This window comes from Mesoplodon bidens (genome assembly GCF_964165515.1).
Source record: "Mesoplodon bidens genome assembly, chromosome: 1".
Taxonomy (NCBI): domain Eukaryota; kingdom Metazoa; phylum Chordata; class Mammalia; order Artiodactyla; family Ziphiidae; genus Mesoplodon; species Mesoplodon bidens.
In genome coordinates this window covers 74,859,556-74,878,132 of record NC_138176.1, presented here as the reverse complement: position 1 = coordinate 74,878,132, position 18,577 = coordinate 74,859,556, and the positions used below count along the sequence as shown (strand labels likewise).

Here is an 18,577-nt window from a genome sequence, read left to right as displayed (position 1 = left end):
TTATTTGCTCTGTTTACGCTCCCAGGCAAATGAACTGTCTTCTCAGCCCTGGCCCTATTTGCCCCTACCATGCAGGCATCTCCTCGGCCCTGGTGCTACAGGCTTATGCTGGGCCAGAGTCCTCTTACTCTCTTTCCTCCCCATGGTGCAAACCTGGAGCCACTCGCCCTCAACCTCTCCATCAGTGCAGTAACTCACATTAGCCCAGTAGTAGGATTTATTAATGCTTAGTAAGTGTCTCTGTTGTGCTTCAAGGCTGTTTACAAAGAATGGGCAGTACAAAGGGAAGGGAAGAGAGGAGAGAGAACTAAAGTTGCTGATGAGATTTAGGCCAGAATCAGAATGCAAGTTCAGTTCAGGCAGTAATCCCCCCTAAATGGAGCAGTGTTAGTGCTCGTATTCAGGAGACATTCTTCATCTGTTCTTTTTTGGAAGGACTGGAGTATAATAGAGTCAGGAAGTAAAATTCCTTCTTGGTCTTGGGGAAGGGGAGTTCTGGAGTTCTACTTAATGGCTAAAAGGGATGTTTTGAAATCTTTTGATATCCATATACTATATCCAAAGTTTGAAGTGATTTTAAAAAGAGAGAAAAACTTTCAGGTCTGTACCGCTCCTCCCATTTCCTTAAAGCAGCATAATTTTAAATACTCACATATTTGTATCAAGACTTCTTTTTTGTACTTTATGTCATATAAGGAGGAGAAGTGGAAACTCTAACTTATAGTAGAAATTCAACTAATAAATGTAGATGGAATGATGGAATTAGAAAAATCACCATTTGGCAGTATTTGCAGCATGCTAAAACTAGCAGATAAAAGCTAGCAGCTATTTCTTTGGTGAAAACCAGCCTTGTTTCTCAAGAAAAGGTAACTTGAGAACTTCAAAGCATAGTGAAAATGCTCTAAATCTTGGAATATCACAGGATGTGTCCCCAAAAATCTCCTGGTCAAGTAGGGTGCCATAGTTTTGTTTCTGTGCCTTTTGTCACGGTGATAGAAGAGGGTCAGAATTGAGAATAGATTGGGGATGTTGTACTATTTGGCTTAAAATTATTCGGGAAGAGGAAGTTGTTCCTCTCTGAGTCAAGATTGGATCAACATGGCGTGATGATGTATCAGATATTGTGAGGGCATCAAATACAGAGCTCCTCTAACTGCATTGTTACTCTGTTCTGTGAAATTACTCTATGACTCCAAGGAACCATGCCTTCTAAGAAAGGTCTTCTGATAGCAAGAGCCCCACGTAGGAGTGAAGCCAGGGTTGTAATCAGATGTTACATAGTTAACCAGTTTAATTAATCCAGCAGTTTTCAACATTTGAGTAATAACAATGGTCCTTGTAAGGGATATTGCTGTTGCTAAACTACAATCCAAAATTGAGACCTGGCATCACAAAACAACATTGGGTTCCAGTCAAGTAGAGTAATCAGTATAAATGAGCTTATTTGGATAGTAAGTAAATTTTTTAAACTCTACATATCTCTGTCTTTCTGTCTTCCTTCAATAAAGGAGTATCTTAGGTCCAACGACAGGGTTGACTTGATGGGTAATTAAGGCAAAGACCAAGAATTTATATCCATTGCAAGCAGTTGAACCGAGATATTAGGGCCAGAAGGTCTGATTATCATTCTCAGGTTGCCCATGAATTCAGAAAGTAATTGTTATAAATCTATCACTACTATGTGACACATGCTCAGGCTTGTAAGATTTGTAAAGTAATAATTACTATATCGTGTTGCCTTGGAGTAAATGGTCAGCGCTGTACATGTTTTTCACCAGTTTCTGATTCTGAGCATGCGTGTTTGCTTAATCCTAAGCATCAAGCTTCAAGAAGAATTGCTGCTTACCCTTTGGAAGGTAATCTGTTAGAAAAGGACTATTATTAACTCTGAATATTCTCTTTCAGATGCTGTCTTTGCATTTCAGTTACGCAACCCAGTGCACAATGGCCATGCTCTATTAATGCAGGATACCCATAAGCAACTTCTAGAGAGGGGCTACCGGCGCCCTGTCCTTCTCCTTCACCCTCTTGGTGGCTGGACAAAGGACGATGATGTTCCTCTGATGTGGCGTATGAAGCAGCATGCTGCAGTGCTGGAGGAAGGAGTCCTGAATCCTGAAACCACAGTGGTGGCCATCTTCCCATCTCCCATGATGTATGCTGGACCAACTGAGGTATTCACGGCAGCAGTGCTGAACCACTGTTACTGACACAGCAAGTGTCAACAACAGACCTGACTTTTGATTTTTCTCTCATCTGTAGGTCTATTCTAAACACAAGGCATGCTCGCATGGGCGAGCTTGGGAAGGTGTGACACAGGCTCTTGTCTGACCATGTTATACAGATCTGATAACACTCATCTTATCCCTTTAGCAAAGTCCAGAGTTACTCTTCTCAGGGGACAGATTTGGTCTGACTTTTGCTTCTGGTATTTCAGTGGGAAGGAAAGCGTGGTATCTTTTCAAAAATTTCAAAAAAACATTCAGAAGACATTCTTCATCTGTTCTTTATTGAAGGACTAATAGGGTTAGGAAGTTAAATTGCTTCTTGTAATGGGGTGGAAGAGAGTTTTAGAGTTCTACTTAGTGGTCAAAAGGGAGGTTTTGAGATCTTTTTATAACCATATGTAAGGAAGAGGAGTTAATTAGGTTTTTGCTTCAGGGTAGAGTTGGCTTTCAAAAAATATTTGTTTGAATAAATGAATAAATCAACAAATGACCTAAAAAACAGTGTGTGGGAAATTCCTAGCCAGCTTCTTGTTTGAGTGTTTAAGATAAAGAATAGAATGCACGTTATTATTGCATTCTTTTTCATCCCTGCCTTGAAGGGAGATGAATTTACTTAGATTTATCTGAGAGGCAAACCCTTTTAGAAAGAATTAAATAATTTAGTTGTATATACTCTGTGATATCTTCCTTCAAAAAAAAAGTTTAAAAGGAAATACAAGTGTGTTTGGCTATTCTTTGGGATCAAGCCTAAAAGTTTGTGTGTTTTTTTTAACATCTTTATTGGAGTATAATTGCTTTACATTGTTGTGTTAGTTTCTGCTGTATAACAAAGTGAATCAGCTATACGTATACGTATATCCCCATATCCCCTCCCTGTTGCGTCTCCCTCCTACCCTCCCTATCCCACCCTTCTAGGTGGTCACAAAGCACCGGCTGATCTCCCTGTGCTATGCAAGCCTGAAAATTTTTATTGGACCTTAGTTGTGGGGCTGTGCAACTCTTTAAGAAATACTGACACAAAACTACAATAACAACAAGTTAAAAGATTACAATGTATTTGACTCTTCTCTTGGATCCAGCCTAAATAATGCATTAGAACTTCCATATGAGGTAAAACTCCTCATATTCTTCCCTCTTTGTTGGTATAAAATGTTCATAAGAATTGGGCACCAAAAGCCCTTTGAGTTTCCCAGAGACCACCATGGTCTTTAGTTCTCACATCTCAAAGATGAACTAAATTATTTTGGAAATAAAGTAACGATTTTGTTCCAATAGTTTCTCAGCTTTTTTGGTGCTGTCTTCATCATCATCATTTTAAGGGAATCATTGGGACTGAAGTTTTCCAGAGTATAGGGTGAGTGGTTTTCACTGTGGGAATGATGCAGGTGAATTTAGGGTCAGGAATGAGTTTATCAATAATCTCATTAAGAGCCAGTGAAGAAAATGAAGGAATTTATCTTCCCTATTGAGGACATATTTTGTCCTATTTGTGTTTTTTATTCCCTATGTAAAAGGGGAAGATGTGACATTTTATTACCTAAATAAACTAAAAACTGCTTTTGAGAAGGAGGCAATGGAGGGATAGATAAATAATAAAAGCAGCCAGATGGGACTTCCCTGGTGGCTCAGTGGTTAAGAATCCGCCTGCCAATGCAGGGGACACGGGTTCGAGCCCTGGTCTGGGAAGATCCCACATGCCACGGAGCAACTAAGCCCATGCGCCATAACTACTGAGCCTACGCTCTAGAGCCCACAAGCCACAACTACTGAGCCCCCGTGCCGCAACTAATGAAGCCCACACGCCTAGAGCCCGTGCTCCACAACAAGAGAAGCCACTGCAGTGAGAAGCCCGTGCACCACAACGAAGACTAGCCCCCGCTTGCCGCAACTGGAGAAAGCCTGAGCGTAGCAACAAAGACCCAATGCAGCCAAAAATTAATAAATTAATTAATAAAAAAACAAAACAAAACAGACAGCTATGGTAAGAGAGAAAGGCCTTTCTTGAGAGAACACCACAAAGGGTCAAGCATGCTGTTTTGTTTACACTAGAAACATTTTTAAGTCTTCCGATTTCAGAGCCAGGTGTGTTTCTGAAGATTCAAAGGTGAAGATACCTAAAGGTGCCTTTGGGGTGCTTGCATTTTGGCTAACCTCAGAGTCTCCCTCCTTGCAAGGCAAAACTGACAGCGAGGTGAGCCGGCTGCAGCAGGCCCTTCCCCGGCCTCGGATTTGACTCCTGTTGCTACCCACAAGAGTATGGTTTGCTCAAAACAACACAGGCTGTTGTCAAAGCCTGGGCCTGTTCTTAGCCTGGTTTGTCACCAGCTGGTCTGTAATCGCAGGTTAGACTTCACTGAGCTATGTTTAAGTGCACAAAAAAGGGTTATTTAAGGGATGCACAAGGAGGTGAGACTAAAATATGCTTTAAGATTCTGTCCCATTCTCATCATTTGCTTATTTGCCTTATTTTCTTTTTTTTTTTTTTGCCGTACGCGGGCCTCTCACTGTTGTGGCCTCTCCCGTTGCGGAGCACAGGCTCCAGATGCACAGGCTCAGCGGCCATGACTCACAGGCCCAGCCGCTCCGCGACATGTGGGATCTTCCCAGACCGGGGCCCGAACCTGTGTCCCCTGCATCGGCAGGCGGACTCTCAAGCACTGCACCACCAGGGAAGCCCTGCCTTATTTTCTTTTAACTTCATATTGAAGTATAATATACGTAGGAAGAAGTGCATATTTCATAGGTTTACAATGAAATGAATTTTTCCCATTTGAACAGTCATAGGACCAGCACCCAAATAGGTAAAAAGCCTATTACCAGCACCCTAGATGATCTCCTTCCTGCCGTCTCCTGTCATTACCTGCTCTCCCCACGGTAGTCATCCCTGTCCTCACTTCTCACATCATAGATCTCGTTTGCTTGGTGGATACTTAGGGAAGCAGACTCTAAGAGTGAGAGGTTAGCGTTCAGGAAGTGTATCAGGGATGGCTCTTGGGATCAACACTTGTGGAAGAGAAGGGATAGGAAGAGAGCAAGATTGGGCAGGGGGAGAAGTTGAGCTGAAGTTCAGTCTCTGGAAGCCTCGGTTGACCCCATGTGGAATTGTGGAAAGGCCCTTCAGAGATGTTCTGAGTTGCACAAGAAGGGCATGCCTTTGGGCGTCGCTGCTCTTTTCCACAGAGGCAGGTTCTAAGGAGGGCTGACAGCCACTGGGTGTTGTGTTGGCAACTCCTAAAGCTGGGGGGAATAATCCTTCCTTCCTGGGGGGACCAGGGCGTTGCATCACAGCATCTATTCCAGCCTGTCCTAGTGCTTTTCATAACTGAAATTATACAGTGTATACTCTTTGGTGTCCGGCTTCTTTCACTTTACATTATGTTGGTGAAACTCACCCTTACTGCTGTGTGTAGTTAGTTGTAATTGGTCACTCTCAGCACTGTGGAGTGCCCCATTGTGTGACTGCACCCAATACTGTCGATGGGCGTTTCTGCAGTTTTCAGTTGTTTGCTATTAAGAATAGTGCTGGTATGAAGGTTTTAGTGCATGACTTTTTGTGGGCATTTATGTTGGTTATATACTAGGAATTCTAGACAATTTAGGGGTATGCCTTTGTTCACCTTTAGTAGATGTTGCCAGTCAATTTTCCAATGTGGTGGTACCATTTTATATTCTTGTCAGCAGTGTATTTCTTCATCTAAACTTGATGACTGTTTTCATTTTAGCCATTTGGGTCCTCTAGCCCTATTTAACCAAACGTTCTGTAATACTTCTGCTATTTCTTAACGAACCTCAAATTTTTTTTCATTGAAACAGTTTCACTGAAGAGGAAATGGAGAAGTAAATTATATACCATGATTGAGAATATAAGAATAGCCTATTTTTATTGAGCTCTTACTGTATTTGCCAGGCAATGTTCCAAGTGCTTTACATGTATTAGCTAACTTCATCCTTAGAATGACACCAAGACAATAGGTACTATTATTATTATTCTTACTTCAGAGATGAGGAAACGGAGGTAGAGGGGTTAAATAACCCATTCAGGATCACACAGCAGTGTTGAGATAGTCTGGCTCCAGAGCCAGGTATTATAACTGCCACAGAATATTTTTTATCTTATAATATTAAAATATGTGGCCACAGATTTTTGGAAAACAGACTGGAAATAAATTCTTAAAATATCCTGTAGGAATTCCAGAACAGTGAATTAGGATGGCCTTGGCTGACATTCATTAGAGGTGGAATCTCTAGTACAGGGCCTTTCAAACGTATTTTTTGTTTATCATAGCCTAGAGTGGGTTGTGATCTTTGTTTAGTCTGTATTCATCCCCACAACAGCTCAGTGAGATAGGTTTTATTTCAGTTTTATAGCTGAGGTTACTGAAGCTCAGAGAGACCAAGTAACATAACTTTGGTCTGTCCAAGAAAACCAGAGCTGGATAGTAGTTAAAGCAATAAAAACAGATTTTCATTCAGGAACTACTGCAGCAGACCTCAGCAGAGAACTGGGCTCAGTTGAATACATCGTGGTCAAGTGGGGATTTATAGCCAAGGAGCAGAGTAGGAGTCAGTGGATGGAAAATTACTAAGAGGAAACATCAGAAACAATGGGCATGGGATGATTCTAGTTAAACAGACCTAGCAGGATCCTTGTGGAAGGCAGGACAGCCTCATCAGATATCACTTGGGGGGGGGGATGTAGAATTTGATCAGATATCAAGGATGGAGGGTTTCAAGACTTAGATTTTTGCTGCAACTGGGTGGTACAGGCCCTACAAGGATGGACACAGAAGGTCAAGGCATAGAGGGCTTGGAGGAACCTGACCAGAGTTAGGTCAGGGAGAGAGTCTTGGTCAGATCTTACAGCCAGCAATACACAGAGCTGGAACTGAAACTCAAGCCTTTCTGACTCCAAGGACTGTGTGTTCTTTGCACAAGGCTCCTTGCTGCCTGGAAGCCTCAAAGGGGCCTTAGCAGTCGGTGGGAGGGCAAAGAAGTTAAGGATCCCCTGAGCCTACACAGAGCTCCCAGGTTTCCTAGAAGGGTATAAAGGTGTGTTAGAGTAGTTTCTGTCTGTAGATCTCTGTTTGGAGTGTCAGTTACATGCTAAGAGGTGTAGCTCTTCTCAGGAAGCACCGCATCTGGTGCCTGCGCAAAGGCCATTTTTAACTTCTGAACTTTTATAGAACAAACTTTAGAAATTCTGATAAACCGCTTCATATTTTAAACCATTAAATATATTAATGTTTATGAACTGGCAGGATTTAAACTGTTAGATTGAGTGGCTTTTGAAAACTACCCATTTCTTTTTCTCAAGTGCCTCACTTGTGTGTTTGACTTATTTGGCTTATTCACAGCCTCAAGTGAAGAATTTTTTTATAGTTCAAAGAAAAAAAACCAAAACACAACACTCATTTTGTAGCTTTTCCAGTGACATCAGGAAAAAGTCTGCCAGTAATGCTCATTTGCCAACTAATAATAATAAAATAAAAAACAGTGACTCTTCCTTTAATCATTGTCTGTAGGTCATTTAGAAGGCATTGGTACTAGATTTGCTTCCGCAGCACAAATGCTTCTCAGAACAATGAGCAGCTGTTAGTCTGTTTGGTTATCAACAGGATGTCCCTGATTTTTCAGTCTGTAAAGATTTAATGGCTTGATTCCTAAATTCCGTTTTAGGAATTGGGTAGGTGGGGTGCAGGGCAGCATGTTGTGGGAGAGCTACTTTTCTAATGCTAAAAATGTGTCATATATGTACCTTTTTTTTGAGGCATTAATCCACTATGTAGAAAATTGTCCCATCTCACTAAATGCTAAATCCATTTCTGTAAAGGACAAATAATACTTTTTAAGACATGTTACGTGAAAGTGCTGAAAGTAAGATGTATCTTGGAATGTGGATATGTACAAATAATAAGTTTTGTCTTGGGCTTAAGGCATTTGAGTGAAAAGTACGTGCTGAATTTTGGAGAAAATGCATTGTTAGAAGCTGGGGTTTTTCTTTGCCATGAAAGTTATCCGTGCACTTGGTAAATGACTCCTTAATAGCAACTGATTGTATTTAAGTGAGCAGATGCCCTTAAACAGCTACAGTAGGAACATATTGCCACATGATGCCAGTATATTTAATTAGTTCCTGCTTTACACTAGTATTTGGAGTAGTAAATAGGATGTCTGTTAGGGTAGAAACCCTGTTCTTCCCCTTAAACACTTCCAAGAGCTTTAACAACCTAAAGGGACACTCTTAGGGTCTGAGCCTAATTATAGGAGCCATAAACTCCCAAGTTTTAATTGTAACCTTTGACTCTCTTTGAGGCCTTTGATAATTTTGTCATCTGCTCATTTATTTTATTGATGTATCTGGAATAGCGTAACACAGATTCACAGTCTCTTATCCAAAATACTTGGGGTCATGTATTACTACTTAATTCTCCTGATGGTTCTGAGACATAAAGCACATTAATATTTCTGTAGCACAGTGAATGACTTTCCACAGTAATTGGGATCAGCAAAGGCCATAGATAACTTCATGTCAGTTTTGATCAGGTTCTGCTAAGTTAGTTAAAAAACTGGGTTTTTGGATTTCAGATGGGTGTGTTAAGTAGTCTTCTTATGGTAACCACTTGGTAGTATGTACCTATATCAAATCATCATGTTGTATACTTTACACTTACATAATGTCGTATGTCAATTATATCTCAACAAAGCTGGAAAAAAATTGAACTTCAGATTTTCTGGTAAGCAGTTGCAGATCTTTATCACAAAAACATTTAGAGTCTGTTGATTTATTTAAAAAATAATTTGGGGATTCCTATAGTCTGTTTTATATACTGTTAGCTTATATGTGTCTTAAGAACTGAAATTACTAATTTAATTCAGAAACATTAGATTTTACAGGTGTTTTAGGATGCTTTTCCTGGGGAAGTGGGAAACCCTGTTTTTCTCCTGACTTTTCTGTAGATTTCCAACTCAGAATCTCTTTGTGCCTGTTTCTTACTCAAGCAGCATCAAGTTCAGATATTGTGTTGCAGTTTGGCTTTTCACTTTTTTTCTGCAATTGGAATCTATGCTGTTTCTTCCTTAAATGTAGTACTAATTTGTCTTTCCTGTCCTGCTCTGATGTCCTGTGTTGTAGGGCATGACACAGTGTAAGTAGCTCAATAAGAGTAGGTATGCATGGACTTTGGGATTGGAAAGACCCAGTTCAAATATTCCGTCTCTTAGTTGTTCGCTTTGCAGCTTTGAATGTGTTATTGAAAGTTTTCTTATTTGTGAAACAGAAATATTATCTTACTGATTTGCTCTAGACATTAAATGAGGTATTTATAAAACACTTTGTTTTCATATTAGGAAGAACTCAATAACTGGTACCTATTTTTTTCTTCTCTCACCCCTGTAAAGGATATCATGAAATGCTTTCCAATGACATACCACCATGGTTGCCTTCCTTTGCTTCCTTAATAATCAGTGAGGGGGTGGAGAGACAGAAGATTATCAAGGACTTTTTGCTTTTTTTTTTTTTTTTTTTGGTATGCGGGCCTCTCACTGTTGTGGCCTCTCCCGTTGCAGAGCACAGGCTCCGGACGCGCAGGCTCAGCGGCCATGGCTCACGGGCCCAGCTGCTCCGCGGCATGTGGGATCTTCCTGAACTGGGGCACGAGCCTGTGTCCCCTGCATCGGCAGGCGGACTCTCAACCACTGCGCCACCAGGGAAGCCCTGGCTTTTTCTTTCTTTTTTTTTTTTTAATTCACTTTGTTTATTTTTGGCTGCATTGGGTCTTCGTTGCTTCACACAGGCTTTCTCTAGTTAACAGCGAGCCAGGGCTACTCTTCATTGCAGTGCACAGGCTTCTCATTGCAGTGGCTTCTCTTGTTGCAGAGCACGGACTCTAGGCACGCGGGCTTCAGTAGTTGTGGCACGTGGGCTTCAGTAGTTGTGGCACGCGGGCTCAGTAGTTGTGGCTCGATGGCTCTAGAGCACAGGCTCAGTAGTTTTGGCGCACAGGCTTAGTTGCTCCGGGGCATGTGGGATCTTCCCGGACCAGGGCTCGAACACATGTCCCCTGCATTGGCAGGCGGACTCTCAACCACTGCACCACCAGGGAAGCCCCTTGGCTTTTATCAAAAGCAAATTTTGTGGTCCCTGTGCTTGGGAGGCAGGAAGAGGGAGGAGGATACTGGATTTGCTCTCTATCCTATGACCCTCTTCACACCTGCTGGGGACTTGGGCTCAGCCAGGGCAAGGTAATTTACAAGAATAAAATCAGTTTGGTTGCTGATGGTTCTGAACAGATGCTTCTCTTACATTTGAATTGTGTTATTTTGAATCCTGAGACAGCTGAGGTTTATCCTTGAAGATAAAGGAAGTCTTTGGGAAAGTCTGTATTTTGTGAGGAATCAGGCCTCAGATTCCTGGTGTGCAGACTGAAGGATGTGGATTCCACAATCTAAATTCCCTTTCAACTCTTAAAATTGTCTGATGGGAGTAATTATAAGGTGTGTCTAATTCTCTCCTACAAGCTGGAGAATGGAATGTCTAAGTAGATTTCATAATTTTTGCATTGCAAATCAGAAATGTGACTCTCATGGCGACTGAATACTGTTCAGTGCCTGTACAGAGTGATGGAAATTCTAGAAACATTTAGAATACTTAGTTGTACAAAGATTGAAAGTCATAAGTACCCAGAATCTACATGATGGGAAGGATGAACCTTGTCTTTCATTTGCCTCTCTTGATTTTCCCAGTCAACTTGAAGAGTTTAAAATGGTTCCTACCATTGAGAAATCAAGAGGCAGACCATTAAGATCTGGGAATTTCAAGAAAATAGGTTAATACTAAAGTGATGTGATAATGTACAACCAAGTATTTTAATATGAAATTCATGAGGTGAATGAAGATATAGATTTTTTTACCCAACAAAAATAGATAATTGATTTGACTTTCTAAAGAATTTTCATACATTAAAACAAGTACATTTTTGACGATTTAGAAAAAACAAATTTGCACATTTACAAAAAAAAAAAAGTCCCTGTGCCTGAAGTTCTCTCATAAACTAGTTGAGTATATGAGTTTGGCTTTATGGAATGTTGACTTTAATAAAATTCATTACACTTGAAGAAAATTTTGATGTGAAATGTATAAAGAAATGTTATTTAAGTGGAGACTTAAATAACTGTTCTATGTATTATCTTCAGTCTTTTTAATTAAACAAAATTGAAAATATTACATACTTAACCAGCCTTCTAGGACAGTGGAATTTCTCCATTGTGGGGTACGAAGAAGATGGTGTAGTACTGATGGTATTGTACGTAAGTGTATAGTCCAGTTTTATAATTTTATAATGTAATATTTTAAGTTTGGAAAGTAATTTGTTTATTTTTCTCTCAGAAACTACTGAAAATAAAATTTACCAAAATCTTTGCTAGGTTTGGGAGTAGAGAGGTAAATAATAGGTACTATTTTCTAATGGAGTCAGGGAGTAAATGAGACTTTTATGTTTATAAAAAGGGGCATGAATTAAAAATGGGGAAGAGACACACTCCGAGGTAATATGCCATATTGGGATGATTCAGGAACAATTCTAATTCTAAAGAATTTACATTTTAAATATTATGTGTATGGAGATGGGTAATTTAGGTTTCTGTATATCAATGATTTTTGGTTTGTTAGTCGCACAATATCTTTTTTTTTAAGAATTTTTCTTTTTTGCTGTACACGGGCCTCTCACTGTTGTGGCCTCTCCCGTTGTGGAGCACAGGCTCTGGACGCGCAGGCTCAGTGGCCATGGCTTACGGGCCTAGCTGCTCTGCGGCATGTGGGATCTTCCCGACTGGGGCACGAACCCGTGTCCCCTGCACTGGCAGGCGGACTGTCAACCACTGTGCCACCAGGGAAGCCCAAGAATATTTATTTTTAATTAATTAATTTTATTTATTTATTTTTGGCTGCATTGGGTCTGCGTTGCTGTGCGCGGGCTTTTCTCTAGTTGCAGCAAGTGGGGGCTACTCTCCATTGCAGTGCGCAGGCTTCTCATTGCAGTGGCTTCTCTTGTTGTGGAGCACGGGCTCTAGGCACACGGGCTTCAGTAGTTGTGGCACATGGGCTCAGTAGTTGTGGCTCGTGGACTCTAGAGTGCAGGCTCAGTAGTTGTGGCGCACGGGCTTAGTTGCTCCGCGACATGTGGGATCTTCCCGGACCAGGGCTCGAACCCGTGTCCCCTGCACTGGCAGGTGGATTCTTAACCACTGTGCCACCAGGGAAGTCCCGCACAATATCTTAATCTATGATGGCTGGCAGGGAGAAGCCATTATAGGATTTGCATAGATCAATCTCATTTCTTTAAGAGTTGATTATAATTTGAATCATGAACTATTCCCCTATTAGCACTACTGGGTATCAGAACTTAATTCTTACTTCTCTTACATTGTGGAAGTTAAGTAAAGAGTCAAGTGAACATTAGCTGCAAAAATGTATTTGGGGAGGAAATTCTGAAACAAATATCGATTTATTTCTATGACTTATTCTGAGTAGTCATTATTCTGGCATCCATTTTATTTTATTTTACTATAGTTGATTTACAATATTGTGTTAATTTCAGGTGTTCAGCTTCAGATTCTTTTCCATTATAGGTTATTACAAGATATTGTATATAGTTCCCTGTGCTATGCAGTAAATCCTTGTTGTTTATTTTATACGTAGTCATGTGTATCTGTTAATCCCATACAGTACTCCTAATTTATCCTTCCCCCTCCCTTTTCCCCTTTGGTAACCATAAGTTTATTTTCTGTGTCTGTGAGTCTGTTTCTGTTTTGTAAATAAGTTTATTTGTATCATTTTTTTAGGTTCCATATAAGTGACATGTAATATTTGTCTTTCTCTGACTTCACTTAGTATGATAATCCCTAAGTCCATCCATGTTGCTACAAATGGCAGTATTTCGTTTTTTTGTCACTGAGTAATATTCCATTGTATAAATATACCTGTTGAGCTGAGAAGGCAGAGATTGGATTTTAGGGCTGCTGGAGCAGCTGAGACTTGCAGTATAGAGCTAAGGCAGCAGAAGACTGTGAGGGTGTTCCCCATGGTTCCTTGGACTGCATTCGTGCAGGGCAAGACTCTGAGGCCTGGTAGAGAGTGGCTGCAATAAGTTTGAGAGTGGATTGAAGATACCAGAGGTTATTCATTGTTGGAAGATGACATTCCAGCTCAGCTAGAGTGGAGAAACCTTGCTAACACCCTTGGCATTCAACTAAGACATCAGAAACACATGCTTTAGGAACAAAGACCACACCCTAGAGAAACAGTGTATCAATTTGGGTACAGTCAGGAGGTGGGAAATCACACAGAATTGGACAGGGGAAGTTTAAAGAATTGTTAAGCTTTAATAGAGAAGTAACTACAAAGATGTAGAGTGAACTCTAAAGGGTGTCCTGGGGCTGAGGGAGATTACCAAAGGAAAGATAGATACACTTGGAAAAGGGATCCTCTCCCCAAAGCTGGGCTTCAGATCTCATTGGAAAAGGTATGGTTTCATCCCACTGGATGGTGAAGTTCAGTGGATTGCCTGGACCACACTGGTTCACAGATGCCACATAGCAGGGAACAACCCTCTGGTTCACAAGCTAGCTGGGGCTAATAGACTGGGGCTCAGTGGGGGTCAGGGCGTTGGGAGCTGGCTTGCTGCCAGATTGGTGCACAGTGTGATACCCATGTTGGAATTAATGCAGGAAACAACCCTCTGAGGCACAGATGAGCACAGGGTGGTGCGTGAGTGAGCAGAGGGAGTCTGGGAGCTGCTGGTGGTAGGCTTGGAGCGTACTGGTGATTGCATTAGGAGGGCTGCAGCAAGGTGGTCACTGGACTCAGGCTAGGGCTTTGAGGTTGTTGAAAGATTGTGCACTTTGAGTTTGCTGCTGGACCAGACTGCCACCAACTCTCCCCATACTCAGGTACCACTACACACCCTTCCTTCTACAATGTCCCTCTTCTGATAAAACTTAACATTTTGCTCACTGTGAAGGGGAAATGCTTAGTTTTCAATCCGTTATCTCAGAGCAAATACTGAGGGTGAATTTGGAGTTGAAAGGCAGTGGGTTGATAATTGGCCCAAAAAGCTAGACTGGACCTGCCCAACAAGGTTTAAAACTGAGCCTCAGAAAGATAAGGAGAGGTGCCAGTAAATTACCTGCCTGCTAGAATCAGGCTCTTAACATTCTAAAGGAAAAAAGCACCATTCAGACTCCTTAAAACAAGTCATTGGGGCTTCCCTGGTGGTGCAGTGGCTGAGAGTCCGCCTGCCAATGCAGGGGACAGTGGTTCGTGCCCCAGTCTGGGAAGATCCCACATGCCGCGGAGCAGCTGGGCCCGTGAGCCATGGCCGCTGAGCCTGTGCGTCCGGAGCCTGTGCTCCGCAATGGGAGAGGCCACAACAGTGAGAGGCCCGCGTACCAAAAAAAAAAAAAAAAAAAAGAAAGGATAAATTCAAAGAAAGCCACAATTAAGCACATAGTAGTCAATCTTCTGGAAATTTATGATAAAGAGAGGAACCTTAAAAGTAGAGGGATGGGGAGGGTGAGAGGAAGAGGGAACAATAGGGAAATAATAGGAATGATGGCTGACTTCTCGAGCATTATGAACTAGAAGCAATGGAGTAACATTTTTAAGCGAGAAAAAAAGTAAAAACAAGTCTGTAATCTAGAATTCTGTATTCAAGCAAAAATAAAGGTGAAGTAAAGACATTTTAGATAAATAAAAGTTGAGAATTTTATTAGGGAGGAAAAGTTTTTCAGAACCCTCCAGCAGACTTCCCAAGAGATTCTTTTATTAGATGCCCATGCTGTAGGGCTGTATGTCAGGGAAGGCTGAGAAAGCAAGGACCCGACATTTTCATCATTTAGGGTGCCGTTTCTGTCATCAAGGAATAGGGAGACCAGGGCAAAGAGAAATTAGTTGTTGTGGAGGCAACTAGCAGTCTTTGCCACCTGTGAATTAAATTACTTCTATAATCAGAAAAAAAAAATGACAAAGCTAGTTGTTATTTGCTACACAGATGAAAGTAAAGCCAAAAATAAGTCATTTGTTGTTCAGTTGGCCATTTACAGATTCTTAGAGGGGTTTATAGAAAACTTTTAGGTATCATCTTATGTTCCTTCTTCACTATGCATTCAGTTTCCCGATAATGATGCTAGCCACTGGGCATGAAAAGATAAATAATACATCTTGACCTCAGTCTGCTGGCTAGATAGATAGCTCTTACTGATTTTTAGCAGCCGTCTTCTGGGTAGTATGTCATCTTTAGAGACTGAATGAATTTTCTTTAGAAACACTGGTTAGGAAGCAATTAATTCAACTGTGATTGTCAGAAAATACAGAATAATACTAACAGCAGCAATATTTGTGACTGTCCTTTATTGAGGGCCAGGTGGTGTCCTGAATATTTTCAAAACTCCCAGCAGTCTTATGCATTAAGTATTATCATTCTCATTTTTATAAACTGGGAAACTGAGGCTTATATAAGGAAGTTGCCTAAGGGCATTCCATCACTAAGGGGCAAAGCTAGGATTCAAATCTAGGACAACCTGACTCTAAATAAAGCCTGTATTCTTAACCAGATACTGATGGCTGTGGGCTGACTTGCATTCTCTGGATTAAAACATATTACCTGTTCAGTAGGTTATAACTTGACTCAACACTAGGCATTCTTGGAAGAGTTACGTGTGATTTGCCTATTCATGGCTGTTAAAATTTAAAAAGTATTCTCATAAGGGAACCATTCACTAAAATATATATTGAAATCATTCAGGTCACCTGCAGGAGAATGCTGACTCCATGTTTGTTGTGTTTACATTTAATTTGCTCATATAACTTCTAAAAGAAGTCAGAGAAGCAGTTTAAATTTCTGGCAATTTTACAAGACAGAATTAGCACTGGCCCCTGTCACCAATATGCTTTTGAAAAATATTCCTAGTTTAATGACCATTTGGCACTTGAATGATTTAAGCATCCAGACATAAATATTTAATGAGAAAAGTAAGTTCACCTAAATTCAGAAAACTTAGACTGCCCTTTTAATTTAACTCCGTAAGCAGTAGCTATTTTTCCTGAGGCAGAAAAGACTTTCCATTTAAGTGGAGTTGCAGAGTAGTTAATTGATGATTTGGTTCTGACTGACCCCTTGATAAAAATTCTGAGTGTGAACTAACGAAGGTCTTCTGTGGGTCTCTTGTGAAGGGGCAGAGGGGAATGAGCCGAAATTTCATGAAGAGCTGAATCTGGGATGGGTGGGCGTATGTGGGGAACAAAGCATCATGCTTTGCCATCCTGTTCATACAGAAAACTATTGCAGCTCAATGCAAGCTGAAGTAATACTGTAGTAGGAAAAGAGGTAGTTTACTATAGGGCCTTAGGGTCCTTTCTATTTAGTTGGCTTATGGGGAAAGCAAACTAGGATAATGCTCTGGAGGCTTTTTAATGGTCTGTGTTTGGAAGTGGCACGCATCACTTTGGCTCTCATTCCTTCCGCCAGAACTCAGCCATATGGCCACACTGCAAGGGAGACTGAGAATTGTATTAAACTGTGTGTTCAGGAAGAAGAAGGATGGTACGAGGCACATAGAAACACAAGTATATGGAAAACTAAGCAAGTGGAAAAAAATCAAGACAATTATTAACTCTAGGAAAAACAAACAGTTGTACAAGGAGAGGAATAAAATAAAGATGATTACAGCTAACATTTATTGTGTACTTACTCGATACCAGGTACTATTCTAAGTCCTCACATGTTTCATGTGTTAATTTTCTTAAAAATTGAATGCGATAAATACTATTGTAATTCCCATATTACAGATGAATGTTTATTTCACCGAAGTATTGGTATCACTGTATTTCTTGGATAAATTGGATAGGGAATGAGGCTAGTGGAGTAAGAGCCAAATATCTTCTTCTCTTTTTAAAAAAATTTTATTTATTTATTTATTTATTTATGGCTACCTTGGGTGTTCATTGCTGCCCACGGGCTTTCTCTAGTTGCGGCAAGCAGGGGCTACTCTTCATTGCGGTGCGTGTGCTTCTCATTGCAGTGGCTTCTCTTGTTGCGGAGAACAGGCTCTAGGTACGCCGGCCTCAGTAGTTGTGGCTTGTGGGCTCTAGAGCACAGGCCTCAGTAGTTGTGACGCACGGGCTTAGTTGCTCCGTGGCATGTGGGATCTTCCCGGACCAGGGCTCGAACCCACGTCCCCTGCATTGGCAGGCGGATTCTTAACCACTGCGCCACCAGGGAAGTCCCATATCTTCTTTTATAGTAGGAAATATAAGTAATGTGGAAATAATGGCTGTGTTACAGTTGATCCTTGAACAACACAAATTTGAACTGTGTGGGTCCACTGATACTCAGGTGTTTTTCAGTAAATACCTACGGTACTACATAGTTTGTGGTTGATTGAATCCATGGATGCAGAACCTTGGGTGCAGGGGGCTGACTGTGAGACTTGAGCATCCACAGATATTGAGGATGACAGTATATAATATCTAAAATTAAACAGTCAAGATGCAGCAGTGTACACATGCTGCTTAGAAATATAGAGGTAAGGACTTCCCTGGTGGTTCAGTGGTTAAGACTCCACGCTCTCAATGCACGGGGCATGGGTTCAATCCCTGGTCAGGGAACTAGAGCCTGCATGCCCCAACTGAAGATCCCGCGTGCCGCAGCTAAGACCCAGTGCACCCAAATAAATAAATAAATAAATATTTAAAAGAAAAAGAAATACAGAGGTAAATATCTGTAGAAACAACTAAAAACGTTGAAACTCCTCAGGGTGACCAATTCAAGTGTAGGGTGTGGGATTGCCCCTGTGTTCTTGTACTTTCTGAACTATGTTGATAAAAATAAAGTACTTGGTATAAGAGAAACTATCAAGAGAGAGAAAATGAAAGTGATGTGTAGTGGTCATCATTTATACCTCTTTTCACACAGAACTGAGATGGTTTTGTAAATCACTAAATAATGGAGCCATACACTGAAAGGGAGCTAAGACCAGGTTTGTACCTGGGTTTGTCCTACACTCTATTGGCCGAGTCACTTAACCTTTGAGGGTTTACTTCCTTCCAGTTTTAATGAGTTACTTTAACTTCTAAAGTTCTATAGGTCTAGGTGTTAGACTAATTTTTGTTTTTAAACAGTATTAATGTGAAAGTGTAGGCTACAGAGGTAGCTTTGGATGCAGCATGGCTATTTAGTCACAACCAACACCTTGTTTTATTCTTACCTGGTATCTTAGGTAGTAATCATTTAGGTGACAGGATTTTCTCAGTACCGGTTTATGTAAATACTCATATAATTTAAATAATTTTCACC

General features: G+C 40.9%; 1 protein-coding gene across 5 annotated transcripts in view; it reads left to right on the top strand.

Moving 5' to 3' along the window:
• Positions 1-18,577, top strand: part of PAPSS1 (3'-phosphoadenosine 5'-phosphosulfate synthase 1) — a 108,870-nt gene that overhangs the window by 73,251 nt on the left and 17,042 nt on the right. For all 5 annotated transcript variants that reach the window (XM_081226611.1, XM_081226607.1, XM_081226609.1 and 2 more), the window contains one exon: positions 1,906-2,174. In XM_081226611.1, coding sequence (XP_081082737.1) covers positions 1,906-2,174 — 269 coding nt within the window. The remainder of the gene's footprint in view (positions 1-1,905; positions 2,175-18,577) is intronic.